Genomic DNA, 23,349 nt, shown 5'->3' with positions numbered 1-23,349 from the left:
TAATCACCTATCAATCAAAATAAAGTTTTGGGTGCATACAACCTAAGGGTAAAATTGGTAAGATGATATAAAAGATATTTTTTAAAGTGTCAGATATTCAGGAGTTGATAATCTGGTCAGAATTTAAATGGAATTTCTAAACCAATTGCATGTGTTTATTCCCCCACACTAAAAAGTTTACTGTTGACCATCTGAGAGAAAAACTTCATGGGCCCTGAAGATACAAAAAGACATCCAGATCCTGACCCCAAGTTACTCTTGATCTAGTGAGGGTGACTGTTAGGGTGCAGTCAGTCAAGGGGCCAGCAGAAGGGACTTCCATGAAGTCAGGGAAGACTTCAGGGAGGAGGGTGCACTGAGCCTAGAAATACAAGACTTGAATTAGCCAGTTGGATAGAAGGCATTCCAGAACGTGCAAACTGCACGTGTGAGGGTCTGAAGGAGAGGAGAGGAAGACAATGTGTAAGAGGGACCAAGAACAGTGCCAGAGCACCCTTCCCGTTCTGAGGAACTGCCAAAGCCCCAACAGTACAAGATGAACAACCACAAAGACATGGTACGGGATTTGGACTTTATCCTCTGGGCAACGGGAAGCCACAGAGAGGTTTCAAAGAGCACAGTGTGTAACTGGATTTTGCCCTGGAAAGATCCTTAAAGGATGGCCTGGAGGGAACAAGCAGGAAGGTAGTGAAACCAGATGAGAACTGCTGTGGTGGAGATGCCGATGGAATAAACAAGAGAGAACTGGGGGTGGGAAGAAGTGAGTGACAGATGTGGGAGTAATACGGTGGAAACCTGGACAGAAGGGGTGCTTTGAGGGAACAGGGTATCAAGGACAACTCTGGATTTCTTCTCATCTGAACAAACACAAATGCAACTTTTCTTGCCCAGACAAGGGTTATCTTGGGAGCCTCCAACCTGAAGTTCGGTCTCCAATCTGAGCTCCTGCTGCATCCAGCCGCTTAAGTGGGGGGGTCGCCCCCAGGATTCTTGAGGGAGCTGAGGTTGGTTTCCATCCTTTTGCTCCCCATCCCTCTTTGGCCAGAAACCTCAAGCTACAGAGCCCCTGGTGTCCGAGTGGGAGGCTTGCCATCCCAGTAGTGTGCTTCCTCCCGTCTTCCTCCACCATCTGCCAGTACAGGCAGAGCACACTTTTCCCAAGATCACACTTAGCATGTCAGGGGAGCAAAGTACATTTCCATGATACTCTCAATTGAGAAAGAAAAAGCATTGAACCACTTTCTGAGCTGACTGGCTCATACAATTTTAAAGATATACTGCACAGATCTACGAGAGGTTAAATATTTACATATTTCCTCTAGGATCCCACTATATTCACACATGATTCCAATTTTATATAATGAAAGATTCACATATGGGACCTCTAACTCCTAATCCAATGACTCACAGCTATACAATATTAAAAAAAAAAAAAAACCTTACCAAAGGTTTTGAATTGGAGTAACTCATGCAAGCCCACTAGCTAAAAAGATCCAGAACACAGCATTGCATACTTGCATTGTGAGAGAAAAGGCAAGAACACAAGAGAGAAAGTAGAATCTGGGGAGGTGAGGCTGCCATCAAAACCTAAGACAGGTCTAAAATCTCAGAGATGTTCTACTTGCTGGGCACATAGCACCTAACAGAGAAAGAGGGGAAAACTTCAATGTGTTTTGGAAGGTTTAAAACATAATTATGGATGGTCAAAAATGATGGATGGTCAAGAGGCTAACTGCAAAATAGCAGCTAAGTGGTGGCTGTGGGTCCTCAAAGGGTCACCCGTGTATGCTGTGATCTCAACCCAGGACCCACATAACAGAAAACCAATTGCATTGAAAGGGAAGGTGCCTCACCTGTCTTTGGAAGAGGGTAACTGATATTAAATAAATCCTCCAGGAAAGAGAAGATGGGACCTGTGATGTTCAAAGCAAAGTCTGCATGTCCACTTGCAATGGCATCTTTCCGGGCCCAGATGCGTATCTAAATTAAAACAATTAGCAGTAATTAGGAAAGGCAGTAGTGATTTTGGAAATCACTACTGGAAGCCTTGCTAGCTCCAATTCCCTGCCGCTCTAGAGCCAAAGTCTTACCTTTTTAGAAGAAGCTATGTAATAAAATGTTTAAATGCATACAGGTGCTGAGACAACCCCAGAAGGCTGATCACCAAGTTATAAATGCTCCAGAAAGTGTGTTATTTCAATCTCTGACAGTAACATGTATAACTCTGAAATTACAAAACAATCCTTGGAATGGTTCACACCATCATCTACCCCATAGTAAATGTAGATTCTGTGTACATTTTAGGCACCCTGGACTCTTGCTTTCCTTCTTGGGACATTTTTCTAAGACACAAAACAGAATTGTACTGTTGGGGATATATAGTATGAGACACACCAAGCAAATCTGAATCATGCAAATTTAAAATAGTTTGATAAATAAAACATTAATTATCCTACCTTATTTTCTTTTTATTTATTTATTTATTTATTTATTTATTTATTTATTTATTGTTGGGGATTCATTGAGGGTACAATAAGCCAGGTTACACTGATTCCTACCTTATTTTCAAAAATTGAAATAAAGTTCCCTAATTTTAAAAAGCTCATCAAAAGCCTTATGATTTTAAAGCTGAAGCAAATAAATTATATTCAATGACTATTTATTCTCTTACAAATGCCACTTCCAGGTCAGCAAGTAAAAGAAAATCTCTGCCATATTTTGTCAGTTTTAGGTAACCCCACTATTGTTTGGGTACTTGGAACTTATCTGTGAGATTTTGGTGACTAATATACTATTGTTTTAACACTATTATTGTAATATGAAAGGATTTTATACTCTATAATATCACTTAAACAATTTTTAATAGAATTACCAGTTTTCATGGCAAAAAAAATGCATATTGCATACAACTCAAAAACCTTAGAACAAAAGTTAGCAGTGAGACAATTCAGATATCTCTCCTGATGTGAGTATAGTTAAAAAAGAGCTCCCTGCAAAACACTGGAGAAAATGCTAAGAAAAGGAAAAGCAGAGCAACATTTGCAGATTTGTGCACTCCAAAAGCACAGTCACCTTACTTTGCTTTTATTTCTTCTGGGAAATTTGTCTTGAATTATGTGAATTCTAAATTATGTGAGGATTCAGGAATGTTGCTTGTTCACAAAATGCAACCACCTGTTTCTGAGGCGCTGCCTGGACCCCTTTGTGTCTTTTGGCCTCCCCCTTGCTGCAGAGGCCTCACTCTGCTAACAGAGATGGCCCCACACTTGGCCCTGCTCCTATGCTGAACTCACCCTTCCCTGTTCCAGTTCTGGCTTCTGAAGCAACAGTCTACTCAAGGGCCACCCTCTGGAAGTCATCTCTGCCCCCACTGCTGAGATGGTGTGTATATTTTAAATGTGAGCCTTTTGGAAAATAATAGCAACAACAATGACTGTATATGTATATTAACTTTCAGTTTACAAAGCTCCTTTTGTAAATTGCTATTCTATAAGCTGAATGTGAGGCAAATGATTAGATGATTTCAAAATGGAGGAAAGGGTGAGTGGCTCCTGGCAGAGCAGTGAGGGACACAGGCCAACAAAGGCCACTGTCCAGATGCATCCATAAAGTTCCTTCAAAATCACATCTGCTTCAACCAGTGTGTTCTGGTGGAGCTCCCTACACACAGCAGATCATGACGCGCAAGACAGGAACATCTCTGCAAACGCCCACACGCACCAAATTCTACTCTATGTCTGTGATTTCCTCTGTTTAGCCTCATACCACGCATTTACCACATTCTCAGTTTCAGTGAATCCTGATCTCTGAATGAACAACTTTCTGTAGGCTGGACACTATTTCAAACATACATTTTTGTTTCCTATAGAGTGCATGGTAGACTCATTCACTTCGTAGAACTGAGCCACAGCCAAATGCAGCATTCCACTGATAAGCTCACCCCAAACTTCAGTTTTCTGGCGAAGAACATGACTTTCTTGGGCATGCTGCACTTCCTCTTTGTGGAAGCTGGCTATCTTTTCAGGGTGGTCATTCACAAAGAGATAGATTGTATCCCTCTATAAGAATTCTTAACTATGCAACAGTGCTGACAAGACACTTGAGACCTGGACACTGAGAGGCCACCTGTAGTCTCCCACTAGCTATGAGAACCCTGAGGCCCACCTCCACATGCTTCCAGTCCACGCCTGAGCAGATTTAACAATGTATGTCATGAATGTTTGCCTTGGCCAGTGTTATATCTGTGAATGTCAAGGCTTTACTAATAATTATTCAAGGAGGAAGATAAGGCTGGAGCCAATAGCTCAGGCAGATAACAAGCTTTAATTAATAATAACACAGTATTCTCAAGTTCTTACTGGGTATGAGGAGTGTGGGAGGAGCAGCCCTGAGTGATTCTGCTGCTGATGAAGGGCTTGGCTCACCACAGCCTCCTTGTCTTTACGTGTTAATGGTGTGAGTCTGGAAGGTCTAGGACCCAGGAGAGCATCTCCACCAGCTTCAGAGCTTGATGTTTCTCAACCTCATGAAGGGGATGTGATTAAAACGACCTGGGCCTATGGCACTGGCTTTACTTTCCTCCAGACTCGATGGGGAGTGAGCCACCATACAAAAGCTTGCCACAATAAGCTCAGTATTTTCCTAAAGGGTTGTTATATAATAAGGGTATAACTAAGTGAAAACTAGGCATTTCAAGACAGGTGTGTGTACTACACAATCCTGGGGAAGGCCTGCACACCCCAGAGCTAAGGAACAGGGCAACCTGGTTTCTGCCGAGAGATGACATTTAACCTGCATGCACCATTTCAGCCACAGCAGCGGCTTTTGCGTGGTGTCTGTTTTGACAGCTTGGTGCCCAGGCCACACTGGTTGCCAAACATTTTGAGCACCACCTTGGCTTACTACATTAACGCTGTAGACGGAGTCACAACACACACTCAACCTGGGCGTCAGTGTGCCACGCGGCGGCTCTCTCAGTTCCCTCCTGTCTTCTGCAAAAAGTAGCAACAGGCCAGAAAGAGGGAACTCTGATCCTGCCTTGATGAGTGGGATTAATTTGCGATCTTTCCAAGGAAACTCTTCAACAGAACTGATGTAGGAAACATTATTCCAATTTTGCAAAGTCATACTATGAGCTTTGACAGGGCTCGGGAGAGAAAACCAGAAGTGACAATGGCTATGTAGCCACAACCCCTGGGTGCAGACGGAGCAGATGAACAACCTGCAGGCAGTGTGTTCTCCTCCACCCAGTGCATCTTCCTTACTCACCTCCTTGCCCCTTTCTGTTCTGCTGACGTGGTCACAGTCACAGATAGCAAGCGCTACTAAGTAAGTTGGCATGCGGGGCGTGGTGTGAAAGGTTGTCACGATCCATTTGCTTCCATTTGTGCCTTCTTTTTCAGTCTGACCTAGAGAAATGTATTGCAGTGCAAATCACTGTAAGCCTCAGCAATAATATCTATCTTTCAAATAATTAGTCAGTTGTCACCCAGCTACTCCCTTCCAACCACTCCCCATTGTCTGTCTAGCAGTTTGGATTTCTCTACCCACCCTCTTGAAAATCTACATCAGGAAGGTCTAAGGACGCCATCCTACACCTGACTCAGCACCTTGAGTAACACGGGCTTCATGGAGGGCCAAGTCCATGGGCACCGTGAGTTCAGCCGCTGACCACCCTTCTCTGTCCCACCCACTTCTATTATTTTCCATTCCAGCCCATTTCTCACGACACTTAATCTAGAGCTGCCCAGGCCCATGGAAGGTCAACAAGGTACAGTTCTAGTGTTCTCGGGTTTCAGTTAGGTCTTTAGTGGAAGGAATCTGGGGCCTTTATAGCTGAAATCACAGCTTTACTGAGGCATGTGATGAGAAATGGGGTACACTAGTAGGACGTGGTGGGGACAGTAGCAGGTTGGGGGCAAAGGCCCAGTCTGAAGGAGGCAGCCTCCTCTTGTCCTCTTGGCGCTATCACTGTCACATAAGCATTATAGGTTCAGTGTTTTTAGACCTTCTGAGTTTTCAAAGAAGTAAAAGTTTAGACTTTTATATACAATCTCTGGACTTCTTTAAAGTTGGAAACTAATTTCTAATTTATCAAAAGGAAAAAGTCACGTGAGTTAAATAAAACACATCTGTGCACCAGATTCAGACTAAGTCCACCAGCTTGTTATCACAAATGATCAATAGCTGCCTGGGCATATGTATAATGTCCCCAGATTCTAATCCAAAAGAACCAGGATTTTCCATCTCTGACGTGTGGGTGCTGAAACATTCCCCAGGTGACTGCTCTCCCTAATTATGACAGACTGCAATATAAGACAGCCCTAACACACTGCTTAGAAAAGCTATTGATATAAAAGATACATATATATTATATATCTATATGTCGAATATATGGATATTATGTATCTCTATGTAGAAAATATGTAGATAGATGTAGGAAAGAAGCATTACATACCTAGCTGTGGCATGTTGGAAAGGGCCACATACATTGGATGATGAATAATTGTAATATTGAAAGTTGCCTTCAGGGCCGGCTCGTCCAAACAAGGGAAAACATTCCTGGCAAATGTCGGTTCCATCTGAGATGCTAGCAGAGCCCTGAAATACATTAGGGAGGAAAATTCATTTATTTTTATCACAAATCAATGGAATAAAAAAGAATTTGACAGAGATTCTCAAATTCTTCCAGGTAAGCCTGGTGTGCAAGAAAGAGCTTCCCCAGACCTTCCTCACTGCCCTCCCGTAACACGCACCCTCCACTTCCCACTGCACCTTAGAATTCTGAAAAGAGCTTCCCCGGACCTTCCTCACTGCCCTCCCGTAACACGCACCCTCCACTTCCCACTGCACCTTAGAATTCTGAAAAGAGCTTCCCCGGACCTTCCTCACTGCCCTCCCGTAACACGCACCCTCCACTTCCCACTGCACCTAGAATTCTGAAAAGAGCTTCCCCGGACCTTCCTCACTGCCCTTCCGTAACACGCACCCTCCACTTCCCACTGCACCTTAGAATTCTGAAAAGAGCTTCCCCGGACCTTCCTCACTGCCCTCCCGTAACACGCACCCTCCACTTCCCACTGCACCTAGAATTCTGGTAAGACCAAAAACTCAAAACAAGCTGGATTTTCAACCACAAAATCATATTTGCTTTATGACATCATAAACATATAAAAACTTGTACAAACAAAATAGGCACAAATATAGCAAAAATGCAATACCAGTCTTCTGAGAACCAGGTCTTTTTAAAATTAGGATTACTTGGAATTGGCCTATTATTGCTTTCATCCTCCCCTAAAGTGCAAGTCAGTTGAATGCCCATGTTTTTCTTTTCTTTTTTCACATGTTCTTTCTCCCTCCTAGTGGAAAACATAAACAATAAATTTTATTTTGGACACCCTTGTGGTAAAAGGAAGAAATATGGGTACATACCAATGGAACAGAACACTTTCAATTATATATGGGTACATTTATCAAATCCCCACTGTGCTTCCTCCTTCTCTATGGAAAAATACAAAGAGTGTCATTATCCCACAGCGCATAGAGGATTGTATGGACAAACTGAAGGGTAAGAATACCCTGAGCAAACAAGAAGATGCCAGGTCCCCTCTACAAACACTGTCCGAGTCTGACAAAGGAAAGCATGGGCCCCAGCATATGACTTTCTCCTCAAATAAACCTTTACTCTCAGGGTCCCATTTGCAAGGCTCACTGACCTGGGAACCTGACTGCAGGTGACAATCGTAGATGCTAAATTCCTATTTCAACTAAAGTCCTAGGATGAAAAGACTCTGATACATTTGCCTTTGCTTCGGGCCTAATTCTTAGAAAAATAAAAGGTGAATTTAAGAACTATTTCTTTTATTATTATTATTATTAAATCATAGCTGTGTTAAGAACTATTTCTTGAGAGAGTATACTCCATCCATTATATACTTCTGTGAATCCTTCTTCCGTGATAAGGCCCCCGCTCACACAAAAATTAACACAGCTTTAAGAAGGACACACGGGTAGTCAGCACTTTCAGAAACCTCTCACAGTCAGCTCATGGGAGGTACCTGAAAGCCTGTTTCACTCTATTTTCTTTTCTCTATTCACTGCCCTCTTGCTTGCATAGACTAGAGAGACACCTGTGGGCTCTGACACCAGCCAGTTGTGCTTCCAGACCCTGTTCCACCTACTACTATCAACCAGGGACTCCTGGACAAGTCATGTAATCAGACTAAGCCTCAGTTTCCCCCTGGAAAATACTGACACCATTTCCTTTGCATTGCTGTTAGAATTTTTATATTATTGGTAACTAAATTTACCACAAATCACCTTTGAATTCTCTTATGTTCCTCAAAAATTATTCCTGACACAGATGAACTATAGAAGAAATCAAAGAGGGATAAGTTACAGGATGGGGTGGAGAGTTGGAATAATTAATTAGATGTGTTAACCAAGGTCCCAGAGGTCACGGCTGAGCACAAACTGAATATGAATCATGTCTGTCTCCCCAATAAGTTTTAAACTACTACCCTGTTTCCCCGAAAATAAGACAGTGTCTTATTTTAAGGTGTGCTCCCAAAGATGCGCGAGGTCTTATTTTCAGGGGACGTCTTATCTTTCCCATAAGTAGGTCTGATTTTTGGAGGATGTCTTATTTTCGGGAAAATGGGGTAGAAGTTAGGGCTGATATTTTTTTTTTCTTCTGTATGATTTATAATACTTGGCAGAAATAGTGGTTCATAACAATTGAATATTTGTTCAGGCTTGGAGCTACTATAAAATTAGGCAGCTTGCTATTAGCAGATAGGCGCACAAAAGCATATGCAGCACTTGGAAAATAGGTTACAATGGCATTTGCTATTTTGTAGTTTTGATTGCAGTCTTTAAGGGGAACATGACAACATAAAAAGATTCAAGCAGTTGACAATACTGTAGGAAGAATCTTGAACAGGAAATTCAGTTCCCTAAGTTTGTGTTCAGGATCTGTTGTGTAAACACAGTCACGTAACTCTGGGAAAGTTGCTTAAACATTCTAAACATCCATTTCTATAAAATGCAGCGATAGGACTAGCTTTCGCAGGCCACTTAAAGTTCTAAAACTGTGATTCTACAAGGGATACAGACATCCGACAGCGTGGAAAACAAGCCCCTGAAGCGACCATGACTGGGTCATCTAGAGTTGGGAGCCCCTGGGGGGTTCATGCATGGCCTTTGGGAGGTCTTTGAGCCTTCTGAAATTGTAGGACATTTTGTAAAAATGGTGGTATATTAGCATGAAAAAGTGTCATACAGAGTGAAAAAGCACATCCAATTATATAATACATGCTTATACATTTGGAAAGCTAACAAACGCCTATTGTTTTTGTAACAGAAAACTGTAGATAATAAAGCTTGAGCATTCTTCTCTGCTGCCATAACTTCACGAGGTTTATAAATCTCAAGGACACGGCAAAGTGGGGAACAGGGAGAAAAGTAGACTCTTCAAGGAAGTGGAAAGTTTATGAGTTCAAAAAGGCTAAGACATCCCAGCTTAGAGGGCCATCACTTTAGCAAATCAAACTTCAAGCAAGTGCTTCCAATTCCATGATTCCGGTCTGAAAGGCCCTTGTATTTTATTCAACTATTTCCCTCCCTGGTTTTACACAAAGAAACAAAAGGTTAGGGAAAAATCCCTACAACACACAGCCTTTTTGCTCTCCATCTCAATTGCAAAGGTCAAAGCCAACCAGCAGCACAGAGGATCTGGTTATGCCACATCTGGGGACCTCCAGGTAGCATTTCTTTCTCTTCCTTCTCTGCTTTGGACTCAAGCAATCCTGTAAGGATATTCTGACCTCAGAAAATAGAAACATCCAACCCCCTCCTCCCTTCACAACTCATTGAAACATGCTATTATGCTGCCTCTTAAGTCTGTGTTTAGAATAGTCAGCTGGTGAGGGAGTTAATTTGGGAAAATTTGTCTCCTTGGGGCTCAGTATTTCAGAACCACTTTCTTGCCCTCTTGTCTAGAAAGAGAATAGTGGACTTACCATTTTCTTGTGCTAGAAAAGATCTTTGTGGTCGAGAACCACATGATGCCCTTGGGAAATCAATCTATTACCATCCAAACACTCTCTATTATAGCTACTTAGTAAGGCATTTCATTCCAAAGTATTTTATGAACTCCACATGCTCAGAGCTCCAGTTAACAACTGTTAAATAGCATAGCTGGTCAAGGATTAAATAAAACTCTTAGGAAAGCTGTCCCTCCCCTCCAGATTTTTACACAATACACTCAGAAATCAAAATGTTTAGTAGGGCCAGATGTTACACCACTGGACTGTGGTTCAAGGACTGGCTCATGAATAATGTTTGTTTATTACTTGTGTAATAGGATCTGAAAACTGAAGTTTCCACCAGGCAACAGAACATACCAGATGTAAAATTCCAAAGAAAGGTGCCAAACCATGTTATGAAAATTTTCAAAATAAATGGCCTTGAGATCCTTCTCAACTAGATTAAGGACAGGGAAGGAGGATCAGGGAATGGAGACAAAAGAGATCAGAGAAGATATCTCTGGGTGGGTGGAGGAGGAGGGACACACATTATTTTGCCAAGCCTTCCGTGCTCTCAGATGCCTGAGAGGAGGTACAACCCTCATACCCTGGGCTAAGAGGAGGAGATCCCTCAGAGAGCAGTGCAAGAGTTTCCTGAGGCAGAGAAGCTTAGAAGCCCAGGCTCATTTTTAAGAAAGCTGAAATTGACAGGGTTACCAGTGTCTAACTCCTACCAGGCGGGGTCAAAAAGGCAGAAGCATGGCTGATTGCTTTGCAGGCAGAGCCAGAAGAGTGCTACTTCCTTGGGGTTCACGTCAGTCCCAGGCAAGGGATTTGTGGGTGTTCCTTGGAAGAGCTGTTGGCTCTGAGACAGAGTGAGCTGGTATGAGGACTGTCTTGGGTCCACCCATGGAGCCACCTGGAGGAGGCTAAGGAGCTCCATGATGTACCACTCTATGTGAGGGATGAGGACAAAGTCACAGTGACTATGAGAACACAGAAATAAGATCCTGTAGGGTGAAGGGAATCACAGGAGAAAATTGAAAAACTGTGAAGTCCAGGAAAATGGCATCATGTCCAGGGGGAAAGGTGAGGGTAAGACTAAATGGCAAGGTATCAATAAAAATAAGTTCAATAAGAAGTGTCCCATGTGTCGCCTCTCCCTGGCACCCCAGCCCCACTGAATCCTTGTGGGATCAAAACAGCAGCCATCAAGATGGCCATGGAGGACTAGAAATAGGAGGTGGAGAAATGGAAAAGGACCACCTGCCTCACTGCAGGGTTCCAGCCTAAAGCCAGCCCGAGAGTTGGAGAGTGAGGAAGAAAGTAATGAAGAGAGAGATTTAACAGTAAATTAAGTTGAGGATCCACACCTGGACCATCTAAGTTTTATATTTAACTGTGTTTGACTTAGACTGGGGCTCATCTGTCACTGCATACTAAGCTGGAAATTGTGGACTGCTGGAGTACTCTTACAGGTACAGGGAAGATTCCCCCACAGGCTAAATTTCCCACTGCAAAACAAGAATGGAAAAAACAAAATTGCATTTCTACTAAATTATGAGGTGTGCTTTCTCAATATGTTAGTTATACTTGTTTTCAAAAGATACAGAATCTCAGTCTTTGGTGAGCAAAACCAGAGACAACTGCTCAGCCATGTGAAATATATGGGTCTTACACCTTCATAGGATAACGCAAGGAGCTCTTCCCTCTGTGACACCAATAACATCGTGTGCCTGGCACTTGAGTCCCCTGACCTTGTTTTGAGACTTCCAAATTCTTGCCTAATATTGCTCAAATTTCTGTCTTGTGTGTCATAAGCTAAACACCACGCCAGATTTCCTAGCATAAACAGCAACTGCAAGAAAGTCTTTTCCAATTCCCTGTTCACGTAGTCTATACCCATACAAGTTGATTAATTTTGACTGTGCTGTTCCCACCTTTATTTCTCCCCACAAAAAAAAATCTAATTTTATCAAAATACTTCCCATATTCCTCTCTCGATCATCCTATTTTCATTTTTCTAAATACCTTCCAATGCTTTCTTCTCTTTATATAGGGGAATTCCAGGGTCAAAAATGCAAAAAGTATTCCTAAAGGAATCTTTGGACAGGATGACCTTGGAGAGTCCCACCATCATAGTACACAGATGTATTTTTTAGGGATTTATGCAGCTGATCAGACGACTGACCAGTGGCAGGGGTGGTACCAGAACCCGCGCTCCAGCTCCCAAGTCTGGGTTTCTTCCCAGTGTGCTGTTTGCTCTGAAATACATAATGTAATCAATACCAAAAGCAAGCTATAATGTCATGAGGTTGACCAAAGATTAACTTTATAATTCATAGCTTTCCCATATCTACAGATGATGAGACTTCTTTCTTCTATCATGAGGGAATAACACAGGCTAGAATTAGCCTTCTGTTGAAAACAACTATAAAACCTGACAAAATATTTGAAACAACTATTTTCAAGCATTAGATAACCAGAAGCCCAGGACTGTGATCCCCAAGAGAAGAGAAACAGACAAGGTAAACTCCACAATCACTTGTCTCTTTACCTGGAAGCAATTTCTAAACTGCAGCACAGGAAAGGGGAACAGAAACAAAGCCCAGTAGTCTCACTAAGTTGAGGAGATAGACATGAGGGTCCGGGAGGCCTAAACAGCTAGAATTTACACAGTAGAGTATAAGGAAGAGAGAGAAAGACCACCAGAAATCTGCAGAGGATTCCCTTTAATTAACATTTAGTCAAATATTAATTTTCTGTTCCTGAGGTCAGTAAAAAAAAAAAGCTATTGGGGAGAGAATAAGTACCAGGACAGGGTAAGCTGAGCAATTTCCACAACTCACATAATGCTAGGAATTGTTTGAATTCCCTCAAACCAGAGTGCTTAAAATGTCCAGAGCATATGGATTACTCAACAGAGGGAGACCAGAGGGTAATGCCAGAGAAATGAGCTAAAGTAGCCCTAAAGGCTGCTGTAGAGCCCAAAGAGCTACAAAATAAGGCCCAAGGGGAGCAAACAAGGATGAAGAGGACCAGCGAGTCACTGAAGTTGCTATCCAAAAAATGCCAGCGTTCTTTACGCAATAACAAAATCTAGCACTCAATAATGTACAAATGTAAATGTCAGGCACTCAATAAAAAATGAGAAAATGCCCAAATATTTGGAAATGAGATAGCACAGTTCTAAATAATCCATGAGTTGAAGAAGAAATCAAAAATGAATTTAATGAAAATGAAAAGAGAAAATGACATCATTTGTGGCACACCACTAAAGCAATAGTGGGGAAATTTATAATACTAAGGAAAAGAAGGATCTTAAAAACCTCGTGTCAACCTTAAGAGTACAATAAAAATAAATGAAATGAAGCCCAATGTAAGAAGAAAGGAAACAATAAAGATCAAAACATAAATCACTGAAATAAGAAACAGAAAAATAATTGACAAAATCAGTGAGGCAAAAACTGGTTCTACAAGATTAACAGAGCAGCTAAATCTCTAAGCAGACTGATAAAATTTACTGAATATTAGAAGCCGAAGACACATATCAGAGTCCCTCCCTCTGGATTTTCATATGTAAAAGCTGAAGCAACTGGTTAGACAATTAGTAAATGGTCCCACCCTCTGGATTTTCAAATATAAAAGTTGAAGCAACTGGTTAGACAATTAGCAAATGGTGAAGAGGTACCAGACTAGGCCTCCAGGTCCCAAAGAGAAAAGACACAAATTATCAATATCAAGAATAAAAGATGATACTACAGAGTTTACAAGTGTTAAGAGAATAATAAAGAAATAATTGTGAACAACATTATACTTAAAACTTTGACAGCTTTGCTTAAATAGACAAATTTCTTGAAAGATACAAACTACTAAAGCTCTTTTATGAAGAAATAGGAAACCTAGGGCAGCGCCTGTGGCTCAGTGAGTAGGGCGCCGGCCCCATATACCGAGGGTGGTGGGTTCAAGCCCAGCCCTGGCCAAACTGCAACAAAAAAATAGCCGGGCGTTGTGGCGGGCGCCTGTAGTCCCAGCTGCTCGGGAGGCTGAGGCAGGAGAATCGCGTAAGCCCAAGAGCTGGAGGTTGCTGTGAGCTGTGTGACGTCATGGCACTCTACCGAGGGCGGTACAGTGAGACTGTCTCTACAAAAAAAGAGAAAATAAATAGGAAACCTAAATAGTTCCATAGCTATTAAATCAATTTAACTTGTAGTTAAAAAACATTCCACAAAGAATTTCCAGGCATAGGTGGCTTCGTTAGTGAAATTCAACCAATCATTTAAGGAAAAATAGTACTTGTTTTATATGGGTTCTTTCTGAAAATTAAAAAAGAGGGAATACTTCTGAACTCATTCTTTGAAGCTGGTGTTACTCTGATGCCAAAACCAGACAAAGATATTGCAAGAAAACAAGTCAATATCTCTCATGAACAGAATAAAACAAAATTTTAGCAAATCAAATCCAACAATATTTAAAAAGACTAATATATGAAGACCAAGTAGGATTTACCCCAGAAATTCAAGATAGTTTACCATTAGAAAGACAATATAATTTGCATTAATAAACTAAAGAAGAAAAACCATATGATCACCTCAATATATGCAGAATAAGCACTTGAAAAAAAGTCTGACCTATATCCCTGATAAAAGGTCTCAGAATATAAGAAATAGAAGAGAAAGGTTGGTCTCAGTGTTAGCTCAAGCCCATAATCCCAACACTCTGGGAAGCCAAGGCGAGTGGGTGGATCACTTGAGCTCAGGAGTTCCAGACCAGCTTGAGCAAGAGCAAGACCCCACTTATACCAAAAAAAAAAAAAAAAAGCCAGGCATTGTGGCAGGAACCTATAGCCCCATCTACTAGGGAGGCTAAGGCAAGAGGATCATTTAAGCACAAGTGTTTGTGGTCGCTGTGAGCTATGAAGCTACAACCCATGGCAACAGAGTAAGACTCTGTCTCAGAAAAAACAGAAATAGAAGATAACTTCCTCACCCTAATAAAAGGAATCTGCAAACAAACAAACAAAACCTACACGGAAAATCGTAATTAATGGGGCAAGACGGAATGCTTCATCCTAAAATAAGGTATGAGCCTATGATTTTTGCACTTATTTCTTCTATCTATTCAGCATTGTTCTAGAGGCTCTAGACATTGGAATAAGCTAAGAAAAAGAAAAAAGTTATCTCAATTAAAAAAGAAATAAAATTGTCTTTATTCAAGACAGTATAATCACCTATGTAGAAAATTTAATGGAAAATTAAATTTTTTTGACAAAAAGCTGCTGATGCTAAGGAGTTAAATAAACTCACAGCATTATGAGATCAATATGCAAAAATGAACTAGCAGCAAACAATTAGAAATTGGAATTTTGAGATTGAGGAGATTAAAGATGGCAGTTGAGTAACAGCTTCCCTGCAACTGGGAACAGCGAGTCTGGGGAGACAAGACTCCAGGCATCTCTGGCCAGTGGGATCTGCCTATAATCATCCCTTTGAGGATACAGGGAGCCAGCAAGGGACTTCTGGACCCCAAGAGGAGGACAAAAACAGTGCAAAACTGGCAAGTGGTTGCGTGTGTTCCATCGACCTAATCACGCCGGCAACCATAAGTACAAGCAGCAGTGAGACTGCAAACTGGAAAGGCCTTACCTGTGAACTGTTTCGGTGTTCTTGGACTTGGCACTCAGTTGAACTGCCTTGGGGAGAGCTTGAGCAGGAGTGTGGAGAACTTTGGGCATTGTCTGGGGCCCCAGACTGAGCCACTGAGCTGGGCGCAGGAAGCCATTGTGAAAGAACTGCCCCGGCAAGCTCCGCCCTCAGGGTCTCAGAGCAAGGATTGGGTGGGTCAAAGTAACCTACTGACTGAGCAGCCTAAAGGTGGGGACTGAGCTGCCTTACAGCCTTAATCCTTAGGGGCAGAGTGAGATGGTTTTGGCACACTGGAGCCTTGGGCTGTTGCCCTGGGTAGAGTGCTGTGACGTCATAGCTCATAGCAACTTCAAACTCCTGGGCTTGGCACCGCCCACACCTCCATAAGAGCTGTGCAGCGACCATCGACATTGACCCGCACCCACCGGCCCTCCACATTCCCTGACCAGGAACTGCGGGAGCCACGCAACCCTGCATCCTCCCAGCTTCCACATTAGCCCGTTAATCTGGACAGGGACTCTGGTAGCTGCGTGCGCTCTGGAGCCCTCCCTGCCTCTGCGCAGAGCTCTTCTCCTGGCCAGAGACTGCTGGAGCCTTGGGCTCTCTGTGCCAAAGTCACTGGGTGCCTGGCACTCCCAGAACCGTGTGCGCCACCCCCAGCACTGTTGCTGGATCCGGGTGTGTCACAAACCAGAGCTGCTTCCACAACCAGAACTCCCTAGCTAGAGCAGCCCCAGAGGAGCTACACAGGGTCACTCCCTACAAAGATCCAGCAACAATAGAGTGATCCCGCTGGGGTCTAATCTTGGAGAGACACCTCCCCAACTCTGAGGACAGCCAGAGGCAATGATGAAAAACAATCATGAGGCGAAATCAACAGAAAAACTCTGGCAATATGAATAATCAGAGTAGATCAACTCCCCCAAGGATCAATGGGGCAGAAACAGCACAAGACCCCATGCACAAACAAATAGCTGATATGTCAGAAATTGAATTCAGGATCTGGATAGCAAATAAGATCAAATTAGAATTCCAAAAGTTATTTCAAGAATTCAATGGATTCAAAGACCAAATGACCAAAGATTTCGACACATTGAGACAAGAAGTTGCATCCCTCAAAGATCTGAGAAACATAGTAGAATCCCTCAGTAACAGAATGGAGCAAGCAGAAGAAAGGATTTCTGACATTGAAGACAAAGCTTTCGAATGCTCCCAAACCCTCAAAGAAGAAGAGAAATGGAGAGCAAAAACAGACCACTCTCTCAGAGAGCTCTCAGATAATTTGAAGAAAACCAATATTCGTCTTATAGGGATCCCCGAAAGTGACGAAGTGGCTTCATAAGGCACAGAGTATCTTCTTCATGAGATTATGAAGGAGAACTTTCCAGACATGCCAAGAGATTCTGAAATTCAGATAGCAGATGTTTCAGAACTCCAGCACGACTCAACCCAAATAAGACATCCCCCAGACACATCATAATCAATTTTACTAAAGTTAATATGAAGGAGAAAATTCTGAAAGCTGCCAGACAAAAGAAAACCATTACCTACAAGGGGAAGAATATCAGAATAACTGCAGATCTCTCTGCTGAAATCTTTCAAGCTAGAAGAGGATGGTCATCGACTTTCAATCTCCTAAAACAAAATAACTTTCAACCCAGGATCCTGTACCCAGCTAAACTGAGCTTCATTTACGATGGAGAAATTAAATACTTCAACAACATTCACATGTTGAAGAAATTTGCCACAACCAAATCAGCTCTCCGGGACATTCTTAGACTTATCCTCCAGAAAGACCAGCGTAATCCTCCACCACAAAAGTAAACCCACCCAAAAAATTTTTTATCAAACTCCAACATTCACAGTCGCAAAAGGATTAAAAATGTCCACCGGTCTCTTGAAAGGCTTATCAATACTCTCAATTAATGTGAATGGTTTAAATTGTCCTCTAAAGAGGCATAGGTTGGTGGACTGGATACAAAAACTCAAGCCAGATATCTGCTGCATACAATAATTGCATCTTACATTAAAAGACAGATATAGACTCAAAGTGAAGGGATGGTCATGTATATTCCAGGCAAATGGAAAGCAGAAAAAAGCAGGCATTGCAATCCTGTTTGCAGACGCAATAGGCTTTAAACCAACCAAAATAATTAAGGATAAGGATGGACACTTCATATTTGTTAAAGGTAATACTCAATATGATGAGATCTCAATCATTAATATTTATGCACCCAACCACAACGCACCTCAATTTATAAGAGAAACTCTAACAGACATGAGCAACTCGATTTCCTCCACTTCCATAGTAGTTGGAGATTTTAACACCCCTTTAGCAGTCCTGGATAGATCCTCCAAAAAGAAGCTAAGCAAAGAAATTTTAGATTTAAACTCAACCATTCAACATCTGGACTTAACAGACATCTACAGAACATTTCATCCCCCAAAAAACTGAATACGCATTCTTCTCATCAGCCCACAGAACATACTCCAAAATCAACCACATCCTAGGCCACAAATCTAACCACAGCAAATTTAAAAAAATAGAAATTATTCCTTGCATCTTCTCAGACCATCATGGAATAAAAGTTGAACTAAATAACAACAGGAACCTGCGTACCCATACAAAAACATGGAAGCTAAACAACCTTATGCTGAAGGATACATGGGTTATAGACGAGATTAAGAAGGAAATCACCATATTTTTGGAACAAAACAACAATCAAGACATGAATTACCAGAACCTCTGGGATACTGCAAAGGCAGTCCGAAGAGGGAAATTTATAACATTGCAAGCCTTCCTCAAGAAAACAGGAAGAGAGGAAGTCAATAACTTAATGGAACATCTCAAGCAACTGGAGAAAGAAGAACACTTCAACCCCCAAACGCAGCAGAAGAAAAGAAATAACCAAAATCAGAGCAGAATTAAATGAAATTGAAAACAAAAGAATTATACAACAGATCAATAAATCAAAAAGCTGGTTTTTTGAAAAGATCAATAAAATAGATAAACCTTTGGCCAACCTAACCAGGAAAAAAAGAGTAACATCTCTAATTTCACCAATCAGAAATGGTAATGATGAAATAACAACAGACCCCTCAGAAATTCAAAAAATCCTTAACGAATACTACAAGAAACTCTACTCGCACAAATTTGAAAATCTGAAAGAAATCGACCAATACCTGGAAGCATGCCACCTACCAAGACTTAGCCAGAAGGAAGTGGAAATGTTGAACAGGCCTATATCAAGTTCTGATATAGGCCTATATCAAGTTCTGTATAGCATCAACTATACAAAATCTCCCTAAAAGAAAAGCCCAGGACCAGATGGCTTTATGTCAGAATTCTACCAAACATTTAAAGAAGAACTAGTACCTATAATACTAAACCTCTTCCAAAATATAGAAAAAGAAGGAATATTACCCAGCACATTCTACGAAGCAAACATCACCTTGATCCCCAAACCAGGGAAAGACCCAACAAGAAAAGAAAATTATAGACCAATATCACTAATGAATATAGATGCTAAAATACTCAATAAGATCCTAACAAACAGAATCCAACAACACATCAAAAAAATTATACGCCATGACCAAATCGGTCTCAAGGCTGGTTCAATATACGTAAATCTATAAATGTAATTCAACACATAAACAAACTTAAAAATAAAGATCATATGATTCTTTCAATTGATGCAGAAAAAGCTTTTGATAATATCCAGCATCCTTCATGATCAGAACACTTAAGAAAATTGGTATAGAAGGGACATTTCTTAATCTAATAGAGGCCATCTACACCAAACCCACAGCCAATATCATATTGAATGGAGTTAAATTGAAATCATTTCCACTTAGATCAGGAACCAGGCAAGGTTGCCCATTGTCTCCATTGCTCTTTAACATTGTAATGGAAGTTTTAGCCATTGCAATTAGGGAAGAAAAGGTGATCAAGGGTATCCACATAGTGTCAGAAGAGATCAAACTTTCACTCTTCGCAGATGACATGATCGTATATCTGGAAAACACTAGGGATTCTACTACAAAACTTTTAGAAGTGATCAAGGAATATAGCAATGTCTCAGGCTATAAAATCAACACCCATAAATTAGTAGCCTTTATATATACCAACAATAACCAAGCCGAACAAACAGTCAAGGACTCTAGTCCTTTCACAGTAGTGCCAAAGAAGATGAAATATTTGGGAGTATACCTTACAAAGGACATGAAAGATCTCTACAAAGAGAACTATGAAACTCTAAGAAAATAAATAGCTGAAGATGTTAACAGATGGAAAAACATACCATGCTCATGGCTGGGAAGAATCAACATTGTTAAAATGTCCATACTGCCCAAAGCAATATATAACTTTAATGCAATTCCTATTAAAGCTCCATTGTCATACTTTAAAGATCTTGAAAAAATAATACTTCATTTTATATGGAATCAGAAAAAACCTTGAATAGCCAAAACATTACTGAGCAATAAAAACAAAGCCGGAGGAATCACGCTACCAGACCTGAGACTGTACTATAAATCCATAGTGATCAAAACAGCATGGTACTGGCACAAAAGCAGAGAAGTAGATGTCTGGAACAGAATAGAGAACCAAGGGATAGATCCAGCTACTTACCATTATTTGATCTTTGACAAGCAAATTAAAAACATTCAGTGGGGAAAAGATTCCCTATTTAACAAATGGTGCTTGGTAAACTGGCTGGCAACCTGTAGAAGACTGAAACTGGACCCACACCTTTCACCATTAACTAAGATAGACTCTCACTGGATTAAAGATTTAAACTTAAGACATGAAACTATAAAAATACTTGAAGAAAGGGCAGGGAAAACTCTTGAAGGAATCCGCCTGGATGAATATTTTATGAGGAGTACTCCCCAGGCAATTGAAGCAGTATCAAAAATACACTACTGGGACCTGATCAAACTAAAAAGCTTCTGCACAGCCAAGAACATAGTGAGTAAAGCAAGCAGACAGCCCTCAGAATGGGAGAAAATATTTGCAGGTTATACCTCTGATAAAGGTCTAATAACCAGAATCCACAGAGAACTCAAACCTATTAACAAGAAAAGAACATGTGACCCCATCACAGGGTGGGCAAGGGACTTAAAGAGAAACTTCTCTAAAGAAGACCGATGCAAAATCTACAAACACATGATAAAAAGCTCATCATCCTTAATCATCAGAGAAATGCAAATCAAAACTACTCTGAGATATCACCTAACCCCAGTAAGAGTAGCCCACATAACAAAATCCCAAAACCAGAAATGTTGGCGTGGATGTGGAGGAAAGGGCACACTTCTACACTGCCGGTGGGAATGCCCACTAATACGTTCCTTCTGGAAGGATGTTTGGAGAATACTTAGAGACCTAAAAATAGACCTGCCATTCGATCCTATAATTCCTTTACTAGGTTTATACCCAGAAGACCAAAAGTCACAATATAACAAAGACATCTGTACCAGAATGTTTATTGCAACCCAATTCATAATTGCTAAGTCATGGAAGAAGCCCAAGTGCCCATCGACCCACGAATGGACTAGCAAATTGTGGTACATGTATACCATGGAATACTATGCAGCCTTAAATAAAGATGGAGACTTTACCTCTTTCATGTTTACATGGATGGAGCTGGAACATATTCTTCTTAGGAAAGTATCTCAGGAATGGAAGAAAAAGTATCCAATGTACTCAGCCCTACTATGAAGCTAAATTATAGTTTTCACATGAAGGCTATAACCCAACTATAGCACAAGACTATGGGGAAAGGGCCAAGGAAGGGGAAGGGAGGGGGGAGGTTTTGGTGAAGGGAGGGTAATGGGTGGGGCCACATCTATGGTGCATCTTAGAATGGGTACAGGCGATTTCACTAATATACAGAGCTATGATTTAACAATAAAATAAATTAAAAAAAAGAAATTGGAATTTTAAAAAATACCATTAGCAATATAATAAAAAATGTGAAATAACTTAGAAGTAACCCTGACAAAACAAGTGTGAAATATGTACAGTGAAAACTATAAAACCTTGCTGAGAGTAAAGAAGATCTAAATAAGAAGAGAGGCTCAGCATCCATAGCTCAGTGGTTAGGGCACCAGCCACATAAACTGGGGCTGGCGGGTTTGAATCTGGCCTGGGCCTGATAAACAATAACAAAATAGTCGGGTGTTGTGGCAGGTGCCTGTAGTCCTAGCTACTCAGGAGGCTGAAGCAAGAGAATCGCTTAAGCGCAAGAGTTTAAGGTTGCTGTGAGCTGTGATGCCACGGCACCCTACCGAAGATGACATAGTGAGGCTCTGTCTCAAAAAATAATAATAATAAATAAATAAGTAGAGAGATATACCATGTTCACAGGTTGGAAGATTCAATACTTTTAGAATTTGAATTCTCCCCCAATTTTTCTAGAGTCAACACAATTTCAGTCAAAATTCCAGAAGCCTTTTTTTGTAGAAATTAACAAGCTAATTCTAAAATTCATATGGAAATGTAAAGAACCTAGAATAACTTAAATAATTTTGAAAAAGAGGAAAGTTAATGGACAAATATTTCTTGATTTCAAGATTTACTATAAAGTTACAGTAATCAAAACAGTATGGAATTGGCTTAAAGATATACAAATAGAGCAGTGGAACAAAACAGACAATCTTAAAATATATCCACATATATATATAAGCTGATTTTTTTTTAAAGCACAAAGAAAATTCAGTGGAGAAAGAATATACTTTTCAACAAATGGGGTGGGACAGTTTAATTTCCCTCTGCAAAAAAATGAACTTTAATCCATACTCCACACCGCATGCAAAAATTACCTCGAAATAGATCATAGATCTAACCAAAAACCTAAAACTCCAAAACTTCTAGAGGAAGGCATAGAAGAAAATTTGTATGAGCCTGGGCTGGACAATGTTTCCTGAGATACAACACCAAAACCCTAGTAACATAAAAGGACAAGCTGATAAATTATACATCATCAAAATATAAAATTTTTATTCTTTGAAAGACATAATTAAGAGAACATAAAGAATATTTTCTCACAGCTGAGAAGTCACATATTTGAGAAATGACCTTCTCTAAATTCCATAGTAAGAAAACAGATAACCTCAGGAAAAAAATGAACTAAAGAGTTTAACAAACACTTTGCTAAAAAGATACATGGATTGCAAATAAGTACAGGAAATGATGCCCAACATTCGCAGTCATTAGGAAAGTACAAATTAAAACTCAACAAAAGCTACTATACACCTATCCCAATAGCTAAACTGAAAAAGCCTGGCAGTACCAAGTATTGACGAGGATGTGGAACAGCTACTGTCGCCGTCACTGCTGATGAAAATTTCGAATAATCAAACTCCTTGGAAAACAGTTTTGCAGTTTTCTTTAAAAATTAAACATTCGCCTATCATATGATCCAATGATTCCACTCCTTGTTATTTACTCAGGAAGAATGAATTCATATAAAGACTTGTATATGAATATTCCTGGAAGCTTTATTTGTAATCATTCAGAACTGGAAACTACCCGAATATCTTGGTAACTTTTTAATGAAGTAAACTGTGGTAGAAATTGAATGCTATAGATAATCGAAAAATCAATACACACAAAACAAATAAATCTCAAAGTAATTCTACGGAGGGAAAGAAGTCTGACATGGAAAAGTCCGTGCTGT

General features: G+C 40.7%; 1 protein-coding gene across 1 annotated transcript in view; it reads right to left on the bottom strand.

The window, feature by feature from the left end:
- The window catches only part of LVRN (laeverin), an 87,234-nt gene that overhangs the window by 50,617 nt on the left and 13,268 nt on the right, over positions 1–23,349 (bottom strand). The window contains exons 2-4 of the mRNA XM_053567146.1: positions 6,458–6,600; positions 5,269–5,408; positions 1,854–1,980 (exon numbers count right to left, since the gene is read on the bottom strand). Coding sequence (XP_053423121.1) covers positions 1,854–1,980; positions 5,269–5,408; positions 6,458–6,600 — 410 coding nt within the window. The remainder of the gene's footprint in view (positions 1–1,853; positions 1,981–5,268; positions 5,409–6,457; positions 6,601–23,349) is intronic.

This window comes from Nycticebus coucang, chromosome 17, assembly GCF_027406575.1.
Source record: "Nycticebus coucang isolate mNycCou1 chromosome 17, mNycCou1.pri, whole genome shotgun sequence".
NCBI classification, from domain to species: domain Eukaryota; kingdom Metazoa; phylum Chordata; class Mammalia; order Primates; family Lorisidae; genus Nycticebus; species Nycticebus coucang.
Note: the sequence above shows the minus strand (reverse complement) of the source record. Positions and strands in the feature narration are given on the sequence as shown.